Source organism: Condylura cristata, unplaced genomic scaffold, assembly GCF_000260355.1.
Source record: "Condylura cristata isolate star-nosed mole 26May11 unplaced genomic scaffold, ConCri1.0 scaffold00028, whole genome shotgun sequence".
In the NCBI taxonomy this organism is placed as follows: domain Eukaryota; kingdom Metazoa; phylum Chordata; class Mammalia; order Eulipotyphla; family Talpidae; genus Condylura; species Condylura cristata.
This window is the reverse complement of record NW_004567129.1, coordinates 18,051,575-18,067,612: the sequence shown is the minus strand read 5'-3', so window position 1 is coordinate 18,067,612 and position 16,038 is coordinate 18,051,575. Positions and strand designations below refer to the sequence as shown.

Genomic DNA, 16,038 nt, shown 5'->3' with positions numbered 1-16,038 from the left:
CCGGCCCGGCCCTTCACCACCCGGGTCGGGGAGCTGGGTCGCCGCTGCGCGCCCCTGCCGGCTTTCCTGCGGAGGGCCGGCCCGGCCTCGAACTGCAGGATGGAGGCCGCTGTGGCCCCTGGCCAGCCGGGGTAGGGGGGCAGCGGGGAGTGCGAAGGGGACCCCCGGGACTGGGTGAGGCCCTGGCCCCCGAGGGGGCCGCACGGAGGGGCGGGAGCCCGGCGGGGTGACTTCATCACCCTCCTCCCTTGGCCATCTCGACGCCGGCCGAGCCTGCCTCCCTCCCGCTCCCCCACCCGCTCATCAGGCCTTTGTCCTCCGGACACTCCCAAAACTCCGCGGGGGGCGGGCGGGCGCGGGGTGGGGGGGAGGGTGCTGGGTCTCCTGGAAGGAGAGGAAAGGGAGGAAGAGGCCGAGCAGAGAGGAGGCAGGAGGAGGGAGACGCATTTATTACTTAGAACCCCAGAACCTGCTAACCCGTGTCGATAATTCCCACTTTGCAGACAAGAAAGCTGAGGCCCAGGGCTGGGGGATTTGACAGGTGGGTCAGTTGAGGGGGTCATGGGAGAGCACAGGGGGTGGGGACAGAGGGAGGGTTTCTTCCAAGTAGCCGCCCAGATGGCAGGAAGTCGGCACATCACCTCTACCCAGGGGCCACCCGAGCCACCTGCCCTGCACCTGCCCTCCTCTTGTGAGGCACCAGGGCCCACTCCAGAGCCTCCTTTCTGATTGGCCATGAGCCCCAGCCCCACGGCTGTGGGGGTCACTTTGGAGGAGAAACTGAATATGCCCCCCGCCCCCACAGGCCCATCCCACGGTATGGAGGTTCTGGTCAGAACAGAGGCAGCTTTTGGCAACACTGGGTGTGAGGAATCCAGGTCTGGAAAGCTGCGGAGTGGGTGGGGCAGGAGGGCGCAGTGTGGGCGCAGTGTGGGAAGACACCAAGGGAATCCTCCCGGGAAACCCTGCCCCCCCAGGCCTGCCCCAGGCCCACACAAATGAGGGGGCTGAGTAGACAGGAAGGAGGGAGGAGTGGCCACCACAAGTCCGGGAACGAGGAAACCACACTCCGAGGAAACCACACTCCGGAGGACGCTGCCCAGCATGGACTCTGGAGGGTGGAGCCACGAGCCCACCGCAGCAGGAGCTGTGGACAGCTCTGGTCAGGGTCCCAAGGCCTTGCCACCCTGGGAGGCCCGATGCCTTGTCTCCCGTCTGCTTGGGTTGGCTGGGTTGGGCTCAGCTCTGGCAGCAGCCCTGGGAACCCCCTGGGACCTCTGCAGCTCATTTGTCTGAGGCAGCACCTGGGCGTCCCTAGGGGGTCCCCTGGGTCTAGCCCCAGACTCCACTCAGCTACTCAGCCATGGTGTGCTCACACCTGCCACGGTGACAGAAACCAGGACAGACAGGCCGTGCCACAGGCCAGGGTGTTTAAGAATCCCAGCTGTAGGCCAGCCAGCCCTGGGTTCCAATTCTGATGCCGCGTGACACTGGGCCAGTCACTTCACCTCTGGGACCCGCAGCCTGCTCTTCCACAAAGGGGGCTGTGCACAGCACCTGCACCCCATGGCTGTGAAGGCCAAGAAGGTTCCCCAGCTCGACAGGAACAGGCCCAATCAACAGCCCACCGTCTGCAGAACGAACCAGAGTCCCCAGCATCTGTCATCCCCTCCCCACCCCCTCGTGCGCTGCAGAGAATGCTGATGCTCCCCGGGACAGAGTGCCCGAGTTGGGGTGAAGGGTGCAGCAGTTTGAGCACCCGAGACACTTTCTCACTGTGAAGCTCTGCAGATATATATATTCTGGAAAGCAAGCGTCACACCATTAACACCTGTTTACCCACCACCTAGACTGCACCACTGCGGTCTGTTTCTGTTTGCTTTATGGCATCCCTTACCCACCCACCCATCCATCTTCCGGATGCAAAGTAAATTGCAGCCATTAGTACATTCCAACGCTGAGCACTTCAGCATGCCTGTCATTAACTAAAGCTCAAGATTTACATATTGCATTTTTTTTTTTCAGATAAAATTTCCATTCGGTGGTAATCACAAATGTCAGGGGGTGGGTATAATTATTGGAAGCCAGCTCCTGCTGGTAGGCTGCCCTTGAGACTGCCCAGGTTTGATTTGCCCCTACTGGGCACCAGCTGAGTTGAGTGAACTCACAGACCTGGTACAGTAGGAGCTGGAGTGGGAGCCGCAGAAGGTGGCCTCTTGGGGGAGGGGGCGTGACACTTGGGGAGACTCTGGCTGCCTCACTGGGCCCTGGCAGGCTATAAGGTCACGGGACCATGGCCAGGAGCAGAGGGCTGCGCTGTCTAGACCTGCTCCACCGTGGTGCTAACTCTGGTCTGCGGGCTGGGCAGGCCCTGCTCCCTCCTGGGGCTGCCTGTCTTCCTGAGCACTCCTGGCTTAGCAGGGCACTGGGTGAGGGGCCCTGCAGGAGTTCTGATTTCTCCTTCCCCTGCCCCCAGGGTCTCTCGTTCATCACCTTTGTCTGCTATGTGGCGTCCTCAGCATCTGCCTTCCTCACGGCCCCTCTGTTGGAGTTCCTGCTGGCCCTCTACTTCCTCTTTGCTGACGCCATGCAGCTCAATGACAAGTGGCAGGGCTTGTGCTGGCCCATGATGGTGAGTGCCAGGAGCCCTGGAAGGTGCCCAGCAGTCAGGCATCCCGTCCTGCATCTTTTCTCACTGCACTCAGGGACTGGTAGCATTTGACTGGCTTCAGGTCTCTGGCTCCAGGCCCAGACACTCAGCAGCCACATGACCCATAGCAGTAGCGGCACCCCCCCCCCCTCAGTGATCCTGAGGAGCGAACCCCTGCGGCCGTTCCTGGGCCCGGCCGCCAGGTGGCGCTGGTGCTCCCAGCTAGGCCAGCCAGAAGCCTTCAGCCACAGGAATTCAAGCCATTTCCACATGGGCAGGGCAGGTTAACTGAGGACTTGCAGGGCTTACCCAGACCACGGCCATCTGGTGATCTGTTTTATCACCTGGGAGGGCCTAGAGCCCCGTGCTGAACCCTGCTGTATGAAATGGGGCACTGCTCCTGATGGGGTGCATCCTCACTTTAGTGACAGGTAGAAACCGTGACACATAAATGGACCTGTACAGGTATGTGGCAAACGCGGCCCAGGGCGGGATCTCCCCATTGAACAGCAGGAGGGATACAGGTGACAAGACGTACAACTTCTGCCTCCCTGTCAAGTGCGGAGGTCAGCTTCTTGGCCAAGCCCCGGGCCAGCTGCAGCAATGCCACAATCCTGCTGTCTGCCAGGCAACCCAGCCGGATCAGGGTCCGGCAGCCTGGGCGACTGGCAGAGGCAGGAGCACCTGGGCAGAGGCAGGTGAGCTCAGGTGAGGCCACACAGCAGGGGGGCCTTGCGGAACCAGCCTGTCCCCCCTGAGCGGTGGGATTCCAGCCCTGTGCCTGCCCCCCAGTGCCCTTCCGAGTCCCCGTCGCCAGCCTTGGCTCCCAGCCCACTGCCCCCCCACCCTCCGCCCCACTCCAGAGAGCTCAGGGTGAGGGGACCACCCTGTCTCCCCAGGACTTCCTGCGCTGTGTCACAGCCGCCCTCATCTACTTCGCCATCTCCATCACGGCTGTCGCCAAGTACTCAGACGGAGCGTCCAAAGCAGCCGGGGTGAGTGGCCGGCCAGGCCCGGGGGTGGGTGCCCAGCAGTGTCCAGGACTGCTGCCATGCGGGACCTCCTGTGCCCGCCTGGGCCCCGGGGCTGTCACGTGAGCCTGGAGGACTCGAGTCCTACTGGGAACGTACTGAGCCCCAGGTTTTGAAGGCTGCTTGGCGAGCCAGGTTAGCCATTCCTTTTCTGTTTGTCATGAGTGGGAGTGGGGTCTGGTGCCTGCCAGCCTAGCTGCTTATCCAAGCGGAGGTCAGCGTGAGGCAGGGATGGCGCTCCCAGGCAGCCTGCCCCTCTCCCAGGCTCCGGGGCCGGGCGGCCGTGACGCATGCCACCCCCCCGCCCGTGTCCCACAGGTATTTGGCTTCTTTGCCACCATCGTGTTTGCAGTTGATTTCTACCTGATCTTTAACGACGTGGCCAAGTTCCTCAAACAAGGGGACTCCGCAGACGAGACCACAGCTGACAAGGCAGAAGGTGGGTGCTGCCCCTGTGCATTTCCACCTGGAAACCCCGCGGATCACCTGGGGTTTGCTGCAGGGCCGCTGCCCTCCCTGGGCCGCTTGGTTAAGTGGAGTAGGGCCGTTTCCTCTCCCCACCGGCGGGAGGTGTTGTCACAGCCTGGTTCCCGTGGCCTTTCACACACCGCTGATCATAAATCCGGACCCCTAGGGGAGCACGGGCCCCCGGGGGCTTCGCCTCGCCTGAGCGGGCAATCTGAGGGCATGGCAGTCAGGCCCCTTCACTCCCGGGCTGCAGAGGGCTGGCCTGCCCCGACAGCCGTCCTGCAGTCTCACCTGCCTGTGGCCCCTTGCGGAGGGGCCCGTGTCCTCGGCACCCACGGAAGCTCAGACTTGTTTTGCTTTTTATATCCAAGGAAAATGCAAACCAGCCTTCTCCAACTCAGAATGGCCCTCATGCCTGGTAACCTATTTAAAAAAAAAAGAAGGCTGGAAGTGGGGTGGCTGACTTTCCATCTGTGACAACAGATGGGATAGCAATAAGCTACCTGTAGCATTAAGTCACATTGTAGGGATGCTGTGCCCAGCACAGGGCAGGCGTGCAGGGGATTCCTGCAAGGGCGTAACAGGAAGGGCTGCTGGTCCTGCCTGGGAGGCCGCCAGAAGGCCCCTCGGGGGCAGGAGGGGCAGATGGGGACTGCAGCGCAGAAGCGCAGGAGCTGACCCCAGTGGCGGCCAGCTCAGTGGCTCTGGGGTCTACTGGCCCTCTGTGTGCACCACTGCCCTCTGCACCCCCAGGAGGTCTTTAAACAGAAGGGCCGATGCCTCTCTTGGCTGACAGCTCTAGGCCAGAAGCTCTGGGAAGTAGCTGGCTCCTTGCAACTGAGTAAAGGTGCTCATCCCAGTCCAGTGCTCCCTGCTCCCTCCAGGGCCCTCTGTTGACCTCACACCTGCGGGTTGGCCACATACTGGGCTCTCAGACCTGCAAGACAGACTCCCTGTCCTTGGGGAGCTCAGTCCAGACAAGTTAGACGTTCACAGCCAGTCAGGGCCTGCACAGGGACAGAGGTGCCCGGAGGAGGTGTTGGCTGTAAGGGAGCTAGAAGGCCTGTTCTCTGTGCCAGCCAGGAGGCTGTGGGGAACCCTTGAGGGTGCTGCTGGGTGCCTGGGAGTGTGCTGGGAGAATGGCACAAGGGGAAGGAGGAAGTACCAGAGGTTGGAAAGAGCAAGTATTTCCATGTGGGTGAGGCCCTGCCTGGAGTTGGGGTCCCCCTGCTCTGTGCCTGCTGCCCCGCTGCAGGACTCGGCCAGGCCTGTTTGTGAACCAGCAGAAACCGCCCCTCTGCTGAACACAAGGCACCATTGGCCCGTCCCCCACTGAGGCCAGTACCCCGAAAGGGCTCCTGGGGTTTTTCCTTTGTGACGTCCACCAGTTGCCACTGGTGCCGTGTTGACAGAGAGAGGCCCAGCGAGCACGTCGCGGTGACCCGGGCTCGAATGCTTTTTGGCTTCTTGTTCTGCTATTTGGAGAGTTAAGCGCTCGCACAGATGCAGGCCGGGTGGGGTGTGAGGCGCCGGGAGCTCCGGCAACCAGCTCCCAGGCGCTGCTCCCTGCCCAGTGCCCTCTCTGCTTTCCTTCCAGAGGAGAATTCCGACTCCGACTCCGACTAAAGGCCTGCCGGGGCCTTGGCCCTGCACCTTCCAGCCCCCGGGGACGTGTCGGGAGGGAGGCTGTGACTTCTCCAGGGAGTTTCTGATGGAGCGGGCCTCCCACAGCCTGAGGTGGCGTTCCTGAGCCCAGCATGCCAGCCGGCACCCCTTGGCCTAGCGCCGTCTAACCACTCTGCACGTGAGGCATTTTGAATGTCCCGGCTCTTCTCCCCACATCTGTCCCACAGACCTTAAGCCCTATAACCCCTGCCAAAAAAGCAACCAAAAGCAAAAGGGACAAAGCCTCGTCGCCACACACACACACACACACACTTGGGTTGGTGTGGGCTGGAGCGGAGAGGGTAAGTAAAGCCCTCCTCAGGGCTCCCCACCAGGCCCCAGGGGCTCTGTCCCCTTGCTGCCCCGCTCGTGACCGCACTTTGTCCGGATGCTCCTCCTGAGACTCTTCAGTTCAAGGAGCACCATGTCCCTCTATCCTTGAAGCATGAAGAAAACTGACATGGGCCTGGCATCTGAGAAGTGGGGTGCCAGGGCCCATAACTGACATCTTGCACCCTTGGGAACCATGTCTTCTTGGGGTGACCTGCTACGGGTCTAAGGTTGTTCAAAGAAATGCTCGCCCCCCCCCCCTCCAGCTTCCCAGGCCCGAAAGACAGAGGTGCCCGGCCGTGGCATCCTGGGTGGCTGGGCAGGCCCAGCCAGGATCCCCCCCGTCTGGGGGAGAGCTTCTGGGGCCACTGTGCGTCTCGTGGCCAGCACAGTCTCCTGAGCCCCTCTGGGAGGTGAGACGTGCCTTCTGACTTCACTCAGCGACCCTGTGTGTATGTTCAGTGAGATTTTTGTAACTTTATGTAATTTTTTTTATACCAAAGCAGCTTCTTAAATGGCACTTCCTGTGACCCAAGAGGCCTGAATGAGCCAAAGTTCCATGTTGAGGCTATTTGTAAAGTCTCGTTTTTTTTCTTGTGCATGTGAGTCTCCTATTCTGAAAAAAAAAAAAAAGAGAGAACAAAACCCACAATGGATTAAACCAGGCTGACTACCTGCCGGGAGCATGTGTGTCTGAGAATCGCCCGGAGCGGTGCCCTCGGTGGGGACTGCTCACCCCCGCGTGCCGGCTCCCGCTAGCTCTGACTCCTTTGCTGCTCACTCAGCTACCAAGCGCCTGTCGGGCGGCCGAGAGCCTGACAGTGCGTGGTGATCTGCCCGGGTCCCCCCGGCGCCCTTCTCCCTCACTTACCAGGATGACGTCCCCGGGCAGCGTCGGGCAGCCGGCCCCGATGGAGCTCCTGGTTTGGAAACGGTTGGCACCTTAAAGGGCCTCAGCCCCCGGGGCAGACCCCAGGACTGGGCTTTTTTGCTCAGGCAAGGGGGGAAGCAAGGCGTTGTGCCCAACTCCCTCACAGGTGTGTTCTGGAAAATATGGAGGTTGAATGTGCCCAAGGGGTACACAGACCCTCAGCTGGGCCCGCAGCCTCTGGGGGCCGGAGGGTGAACCGGAGCAGAGAGAGCGACAGCGCCTTTTTACAGGTCCATTTATTAAACAAGAACTCCTTCATGACGATTTAATACAACATTAGCGATTAGTGTTGAGAAAATTATTTCCCTCTACATACAAAAATACAGATTTGAACACTATGAAAACAATCAGGACAAAGTACCATGAAAAATTGGTCCTTCGAAAGAAAGAATGAGGGAGACTGTGCAACGCGAGGCTTCGTCTGGTGTCGGGGGCACACCGACAGGAGGAAAGGCTTCCGGCCCCCCGGGCCACTCCCAAGTGGACAGAGCCAAAACCAAGGCCGGGTGGAGCAGGGCGGTGCTGACCCTGGGGCGCCCGTCTTAGCCGGAGCTGCCAGGGCGGGAGCTCTCACCAACAGTACAGAGCAAAGTTTGCCAGATGGGCATCACCTCAGAACGCCCAACTATGTTGAGAAGAAAGTCTTAGGAAGCAGAGTGTAACTGTTATTAAATTAACCTTGTCCCCCAAAAGTGCTACTGGGTGAAATACCAATGAGTAACTCACACTGGAGGCGTTTGCTATCTGACTTGATTTCCTGGGTCAGAAAACAGTTACATAGGCTGACCCGTCAACAGGCCAAAAGCAGGCGGTCACTCTGTGGTTCGGTAAATCCTGTCCTTCATTTTGCAATGGCTCAGCAAGTTTGCTTGAGATTTTTCTTGACCAGACATAGCTCATGTCCTGCAGGGGAGGGAGCGCAAAAGGAGTGGCTGGCGTGTCATCTGGCTCCCTCAAGCTCCTCACAGCAAGGAAGCTTCAGTCAGGGCTTCTGTGAACCAAGCGGAGACCCAAGGGGAAGGTGACCCCGGGGCCCGCAGGGGCAGGCCGCAGGGCTACAGGGACGGCCAGGCTGATCCTGGAAGACACCGGGCCAGAGAACCCCGTCCGGCTCAGCAGCCCACAGCAGCGGGCCTCACCCGCACAGACCCAGACAAGGCGAGGCCATGAATTGGGGACCACTCTCCAAATGGGATGAGAGGTTCAAAAATTCCAGATGCCATTATACTGATTATTAATTATTTCACAGAAATATACTCTTACTCTCAGACTATTTAAATAAGCAGAAACAAGGAATCGGGGAGAAAATAGCAGAGGAGGAGGAAAGGAATGGGGGGAGAGAGAGGGTTGGTTTTTTTGTTGGGCTTTGTTTTTTTTCCTTTATAAATACGTAAGGAGTTTCAAGGGAAAATGGCCAGACCTCAAAACCAGCATTGCTGAAAGGAATATTAAAAGGATACAATCTAAAATCATGCTACAAAAATAGTGTTATCTGATTTAACTAAATGTACATCTTCTCTTCAATTCCATGACAGACAAGAGTGCTCACGTGACACACAGAAGGCACCAAAGGTGAAGTGATTATTATTTGTCTTGAAATATACAAAGACAGAATTATCTACTTGGGGAGGGGGAGGGGAATACAGTCAGAGCTGTAATAAATAGTTTAGTGTTTTTGCCACGGGTTCCCAAACCCCTAAACAAATTTCAACATATACAGATAGTTTCGACCCCCTGGCGTCCTGTTAGAGGGGCCCACATCAAGTCAAACGAAAGCTGTGGAGAGCCCTGGCTTCCTCCACATTTCCTAGGGAGGCAGGATTCAAAAGTACACTTTTGAAAGGGTTACAGAGAGAGGGAGCAGCTGGCCCCTCTCTGGGGGTGGGCCATCTTTTAGGGGGCCATCCTGGCATCCTTCCCGGCCCCATTTCCCTCCCCACCTCTGTCTCCCCTGGCCTGTGGACCAGCCCGTTCTCCCTCCAAGCCCTCAGTATCTGTCTTCCTCACTGCTGCAGAGTAGTCCTGGAACTTACAGAGCTGATTCTGGAAAAGGCAGGAAAGCCAAGGGGGAGGCAGAAGGAGCAGCCACCCAGACCTAGTCCTGCCAGGTATGTGCACCTGGCCCCCACTTCCTATGGGGCCCTTCAGGTGACGGTCCTGCTGAAAGGGGGTGCGTTGCTTCCTACTGGCTTCAGCAGTGCTCCCCAAAGGAGACTCAGATCTGGTGGTTTCAGATTGTCACTGAATCCCATAGAGGCCATATTCTGAATCAGTGATTTCACACCTCTCCTCTGAGGCACCATGAGGACAAGAAACTCTGGGCCCGGCCCCGAATCCCATCGACAAAGCCAGCCATGGTCATCAGAGATAAGTTCTGAGCTCTTGCTGGAGTCCAGCCGCAGACCCCTCAATGGGGGCCCCCCGGCTGTGTGCCCACAGAAGACAGCTGCTGCAGGGCATCTGCGTGGCCAGCAGAAACACTGGCCCTACGAGAAAGACGCTCTTCAAGGACTCGTAGTCTAAAGTTTATTCTAAGCAGGTTGCATTGATCAAACTCAGTAGGCTTATCTGTAACTTTTTTCTTTAGGGTTCTTTTAAGCAAAACTAGAAAGGGAAGGGGAAAAAAGCAAAAACTAAGGTTGAGAAGTTTTCCAAATAGAATAAAAATCTGGACCAAGGAAGCTACACACGTCAGAGCCTATCTGTTTGAAGCCGAGTACCAATGCCACTGGTGCATGTGCAGAAATGCCACAGAACAGAGCTTTAAGAGAACATTCCCCCAAGAGACATTGAGGATATTTCCTTTCAGAGACAAGTTGTAAAGAGAAGTGTAAAAGGTCAAATAGCTCAGATGCCCTTCTCCCCGAGATCGGCTGTCGCATCTCCAAACACTGGCAGCGGAGAGAAGACTCGCTCGATTCAAAGGAAAGCCAGGCACCCTCCAAAGCCAAGGAGGCAGTGTTAGGTCTGCACCCTGTCTGCACCGGCACCTGGTCAGTTCCTCTCGTTCCCACACTAGTCCCCCAGAGCCCGCCCACAGAGGCAGGAAGGGGCCCCCAACATTCAGCTCTTGTTGCAAGCTGATTCCGGAACACAAGACCTCACTTTCCCGAAGGCACAAAGACAGGGCTCACCAAAGACACTCTCTGAAGACATTTGGGTTGCTGGCCTCATCTAGCGTGACCGGCAGCCCCGCAGCAGCAGATGTCTGGCCGCCTCTCACCTCCTGGGCCTCGCCTGTCCACCACGCCTGTCGCCTTGCTGGGAGTCCCGGGAGTGGGTGCCGGTGAAACGGCGACGACTCGGGGGAAGAGAACCCCTGGGTCCTGCAGACCTGTTCAAGGCCCATGCCCTGCCAGCCGGAGTGCACACAGGTGCAGAGCCAAGAGCTAGTGCTTCATCTCCTTGGGCCCCCCTCAACCCCTGGGCACCCTCTCCCCCACCTCCCCCACCCTCATGGCTTAGCCCAAGCCTGAATCTCAAAAGAAGCCTCAAAGCAAGGCAGATGACTAGGAAGGCTTTCAACAGCCACAAAGCTTTCTTGGATGGCAGCGGCTGCCAAGCAAAATCCGTTTTCTTTACCTTAAGTCAAACTTCTCTGAGACTTTAACCTGTGACCGCCCTGACCCTTCCTCGGCCTTCGCTGTGTATTTCGGCTTTCCTGACTGTAATCCCTGTATGAAAGGGGAGAGGTACTTCTCCCCATGCCTTCAGCAGAGCGAAGGGAGGATAAAGGAGACCCAGAGGTGAAAAAAATAAATAACCACCACCTCGGCCAGACCGGAGCCAAGATAAACTTTCTCCCAAGACGTCAGTGTTTGCATCCGCCTGAAACCACCAGAGGTTCCACCAAATGCTTCAGGGTTTCCACCATGCAGCCGCCAGCAACCCAGTCAACCACCGCAGTTCTCTTCCAGTCTGGCACATACTGTGAAAATCAATATCGCCCCACCAGAAAACTGAGAAGCACAAAGATTCCCTCAGCCTTGAAATGCCCCAAACTAAACTGACACGGGCCCGAGCTGGAGCTGCTAAATGCAAACGCATGCCTTCTGCCAATTGCCCAAAAAAAAAAAAAAAATTAAAAAACCCCTCCGAGGGCCCCCAAATCTAGATGGCCTTATTCATATGCAAGGCAACATAAGGAGAACGCAGGTCTCTCCGTTCCCCACAGACAACCCCAGGCCCCTCGTGGCCTGCACCCCACCAGTGGGAGCACGTACCTGTACCTGTAGTGGCAGCTAGTTAAATACAAACAAATATATTTACAGAAACCATGGGAGAGCCTCATGGCATAAAAGTATTAAATAGTTACAGGACATAAATATTTCCAAGGGCTAAGACACAAACCATCTCCTAGGCCGCTCTGTGGCACAGGGTGTCATCGCCTTGTACCTCCGGCCGGCATTCGGTTTCCCGGGCAGCTGACATGTCCTCGGGAGGATGCCGCCGCCCTGACACGAGAGCAAACACTGGCGTTACCGAAGTGACTGGGAAGACCTGGGCAACGATCCTACCCGCACGGCGCTTTTCTGTCGGTCCCATTTCACAGGCGGCTCTTTATTGAGGCCAAGTAACATGAGCCCCAGCAAGAGATTTCTGATGAACGTCCAGGGTGGTCCTGTCCTTCCAAGTGGGCCCGCTTGAATGCGAAGGGGAGCTTCTGTGACCCTGTTTTTAAGTGGAAGCCTTAGAGGGAGATAAGCACAAGTCTGACCCCCACACACCCAAGGAATGCAAAATAAATACATGGCATGAGCGGGTGAAATCCAGGTGTCACCCCCTCCAAAGTCACAGCCCGCAGTAGGGTCAAAGCTTCGGTGCCTGCTCTGTGGGGCCTCGTGGAGTTCTGAGGGCCAAGACTCTCGCAGACGGGACCTGCCTGACTGCCTTCTGGAGAAGGAAACTGAGTGGCCCTCAGAAACACCGGGGTGCCCGGGAGCCCAGAGCCCCTGACACAGCCCAGGAGCCAGACTGTGTGACCTGGGGTGCTGTCCCCAAAAGGCACTGGGGGGGATGGCGCCGATATAGTCCAGGGAGCGGACCCCAACCCTGAGCCCTCAGAGGCAGCAAAGGGCCACTCCTGCAGAGTCCCGGCCAGCAGTTTCGCCTGCTCTCGCTCCCACAGCCCCGGGAATCAGACGCCGCTCTTGCATAAGGCGATGGTCTCATGCACGGATGGAGGCCTCCCCGCACGTCAACCCGGCACCCCGACGCGCGCGCTCATGCTCTCGCGCCACAGCACACTGCTAGAGCTGTAAACAGTCGCGAGGACAAGATCCCGGGCGTCCTCCACACCACGGCAAGGCCTCCCCGCCCGCTGTGTGTTTCCCTTGGTGAGGGCCAAACACAAAGCATTAGAACGAGAGTGAGGTTTGTAAACATTAAGGACAGTTCACAGAGTGAAAATGATGTTCCCGTAGAGGAGACAATCTCCGACAGAAAAACAAAACCAAATCTACAGCATCACAGGGGCTCAATGAGCTCATTCACCGCAATCATCTTTGCTCTATCAAGAATCAGTCCCAGACCGTGTGTCATCGGAACTGTCCCCGGCTTCCACGATCAGCGTCCGCAGTCCTGGCCCCAGGGCGCCCGGCCGCAGCCCGGGCCTTCTGAAACATCAGCGGGAGGGTCCGTCGCAGCGCAAATTCAAGTATTTTCAAATCTTAGACAAATCTGCTCGGAGCCCCGTCGGGCTCTTCTTGGGCATCTGAGAAACAGCAATCCTCAGGCGTCCCCACCGCGGGCGTGAGGCCGGCAGACCGGCAAGCGTTCGGCTGCTGGACAGGGCTGTCCCTCTTTCGGGCTTTTGCTACCTGAGAAGGTGAAACTGCAGACACTGCGATTCAGCCTCAGAGCATTCAGGGTAAGCAGGAAGCTGGACAACAGGATGGTGCCCACGTTCCTGGAGGAGAATTTGGGGTCCAGGGGTGATTCACAGGAGCAGGAATCAGGTGACTTCTCAGCAGTGGAGGTGGGAGAGGGGGCCCGTGGCGGTGTCCCCAGAGCACGGCAGTCACCCCTGTGACGTCCAGGCCCAGCAAGGAGGCCAGCACATCCGAGAGCCTCAGCCCCGGGCCTGTGCTGGCTGCCTCGACACCCTGGGTGTGAAGACGGGGGTGGAGGGGGGCGGGGAAGAACTGCAGCAAGGCTACACGCACTGGCACACTGGCCCGGAGGTGATTCGGGCCCCAAAATCACTGCAGGCTGGCTGGTCTGCCCCTTGCCTTCATGACTTTTCTCCCCCCCAGCAGCCCCTATTTAATCCAGTCTTGATGAATACAAATCTTGGGGCGGGGGGTCTGATGCGAAGCCCGTGCTCTGGGGCAGTACGGACCCCACGAGGCCAGCTGCTCCCGCGGCCGAGGTGGAGGACCCGCGGGTCTCTGACGCCCGCTCCTGTCTCAACACCCCTGCCCGGGGCGCCCAGCCTCACGCGCCCACGAACAGGCCACCCTAAGAACCCTCTCCCGAAATGAACTTTTACAAAAAAGGACAAACTTCAACTGAATCACATGAAGATCTGCTGTGACAAGGGACAGACAACTTGATTGAAAGGATGGGCACAGGACGAGAGAGGGAGGACGCTGGCAGGCCCTCACGTGTCCAGGCGCTGGATCTCGGGCCGGCTGTCCACGTCTCTGGACTCGGTGCGGGCGCGGATGTAGTCGCTGGCACTCTGCTGGCGCAGGCTGACTCTCCACTTCTGCACTGCCAGGAATGTGTTCACCGCATACACCGCAGTTGCCAAGAAACCGAATATCTGCAAGAAACAGGCCTGCTTAGTCCTGGGGCACACACGCCCCTGTGGCCAGGGCCTCTGGCCAGGACGCAGCCCTGGTGGCCGACAGTGACCCAAATGCTGCAGCGCCGTCCAGCTGTGCCCGGAAGCCCAGCCCACAGAACGTGCCGCTGCCGGGCTGTGACCTCGCCTCTACCAGCTGGCCCACGCCAGGTCCTGCCTGGCCCGAGGACAGCCTGAGTGTCCTTGGAAGTCCGCTGGGCCTGTCTGTCACAAAAGTGCCTCTTTGACTGCACCTACATGGCCACTGGTCATGGGCTGGAAAAGATAATGTAGACGAAGTACCATAAAGACAAAATCAGGGCCCCACACGAGCCCCAAATCAAACTGTCAGCCCAGAGATTCCAAATCAGCGACTGGACCCCCCACCTGCCACCTGTCCGCCTCTCACCTGGGCTGCTCCGAGTGCTCCAGGGGAGAAGTGCAGTTTTCATTATTAGACGACAAATGGTAAGTCATGAGCCCGCGTGACACCGGGAGCGCAGCTAACATACCTAGTAAGTCTTTTCATCCTCCCTCCCAGTACGAAAGTGATGCAGAGTCTTTGTAAATACAGAAACTGAGAGCCCAGAGAGTCCTGTGTTACTGGCTCCCCCGCGCCCCTGTGGCATTCTGCCTGCAAGCATGAAGATGCCATCTGACTGCTCACTGGTGTCAAGACCAGTTCTTTCCCGGGACCCCACCCTGGCCCCAGAGGCCTGGAAGGCACCTCAACTAGCACTTATCCAGCAGGGGTTTGCAAACGTGAGTGGCCATCAGAGCCTCGGGGAAACAAGGGTGAGACTGCGGGACTGCAGGGTCCACCCTGAGGGATCCGGGCCGGCTGCTAGCGGAGAACAAGTCCCCGGAGGATGAGGATACCGACTAAGGACAGAGGAGAGCAAGTGGCAGGAAGTTCACGAATGGGCCTGGTGCCGAGCCAGCCGAGTTCACTTACCACGGCAGCGATCTCTGCTCCGGCTTGGTGGTTTAAAGCAGCCAGTACGATCGATGCAATAAAGAAAAAGAAAGTGCTCAGTCCAGTGTTGACCAAATCCTAAAGAAAGAGATGAAACAGGTTCACTTGAAAAGAGCCATAGCATCCTTTGCCCTGAAAGCAATTGAAGAACTCTCCAAATAAGCACAATACCCAGCCATGGGGTTCTGTTTTCCTGTCTCGATAGCTCAGGGGCGTTGGCCACACAAAGGCGGGCAAAGATGGCAAGTTCGTGATGCTGCCTGGTAAACCACGGCAACAAAATCCCTCGTTTTAATCAACAGCGTTACTGTTGCACAAGGACATGCACACTCCTTACCATCCGAGGTTCTGTTTTCACTGGCAGTTCATCTTGGCGTAGATGGATTCCCCAGGAATCCAGAATGCACTGAAACCAGGGACATGCCCTCCAGTGTCCCCTCACTCATGGGTGACAGCTCAAGCCCAGAGCTCAGACGCGAGGGCACACTGAGTCCTCCAATTCTTTCTTACGCATGGGTTTGAAGCCTCTGTGTGGCTAACGCCTAGAGGCTTTTCTCCTAAGAGTCTTACTAAGAAAATCCGGTTACGTATCCAATGCTTCAAAGATCTAACCCCTGCCGGTGCCTGTTGGGAGGACCAGAGCACACTGACGAAGAGGCGCCGCCAGACGGGCCCCCGTTAGCCCTGACTCTGGGCTTTGCTTCTCTGTTTCTGCGCCTGATGTGGGGGCTGCTGCCCTCCGCTGGGAGTGGCTTTAAGGAAGTGGGACAACACCCCAGTGCCAAGTCTGGCCGGGCTCAGAGTGAGGGTTCCCCAAGCACTCACGGTTACTTCTGTAACTGCCACTTTGCATGTACTGTTACTTCTGTTATTAATACGAAGCATCATTCTTGCTTCTGTTATTGCTACACTGGCATCAGGCCCTTGAGAGCTTGGGGCACACCCAGTAAGGCCTCCATGATCTCCCCTGGGAAAGAAAGTCCCAGCTGCCGTGAGCGCCACGTTGGGGTTACCCCGTCACATCGGTAGGGCCTCCTGGCTGGCCTGGAGGCCCAGATCCGTTTCATACCTCTTCTTCATGATGTGAAAAGGGGCTGCTGGTCCCATGTTTACTGCTGCTTTATTTACAATTGGAAAAACATGGAAGCAGCCCAAATGCCCAAAAGTAGATGACTGGATTAGAAAGATGTGGTACATATA

At 57.7% G+C, this 16,038-nt stretch overlaps 2 protein-coding genes across 2 annotated transcripts in view; one reads left to right on the top strand and one right to left on the bottom strand.

The window, feature by feature from the left end:
• The first annotated feature begins 735 nt into the window (after positions 1-735).
• CMTM3 (CKLF-like MARVEL transmembrane domain containing 3) lies at positions 736-6,822 on the top strand. Its single transcript, XM_004690233.2, has 5 exons — positions 736-831; positions 2,477-2,632; positions 3,550-3,645; positions 4,000-4,120; positions 5,747-6,822. The coding sequence occupies exons 1-5, from the start codon at positions 736-738 to the stop codon at positions 5,773-5,775; spliced, it is 498 nt and encodes a 165-aa protein (XP_004690290.1). The 3' UTR covers positions 5,776-6,822.
• A 3,690-nt stretch (positions 6,823-10,512) lies between these two features.
• CMTM4 (CKLF-like MARVEL transmembrane domain containing 4) overlaps positions 10,513-16,038 on the bottom strand; it is a 47,292-nt gene continuing 41,766 nt past the window's right edge. Inside the window, exons 3-4 of the mRNA XM_004690500.2 lie at positions 14,818-14,916; positions 10,513-13,841 (exon numbers count right to left, since the gene is read on the bottom strand). Coding sequence (XP_004690557.1) covers positions 13,677-13,841; positions 14,818-14,916 — 264 coding nt within the window. The 3' untranslated portion in view covers positions 10,513-13,676. The remainder of the gene's footprint in view (positions 13,842-14,817; positions 14,917-16,038) is intronic.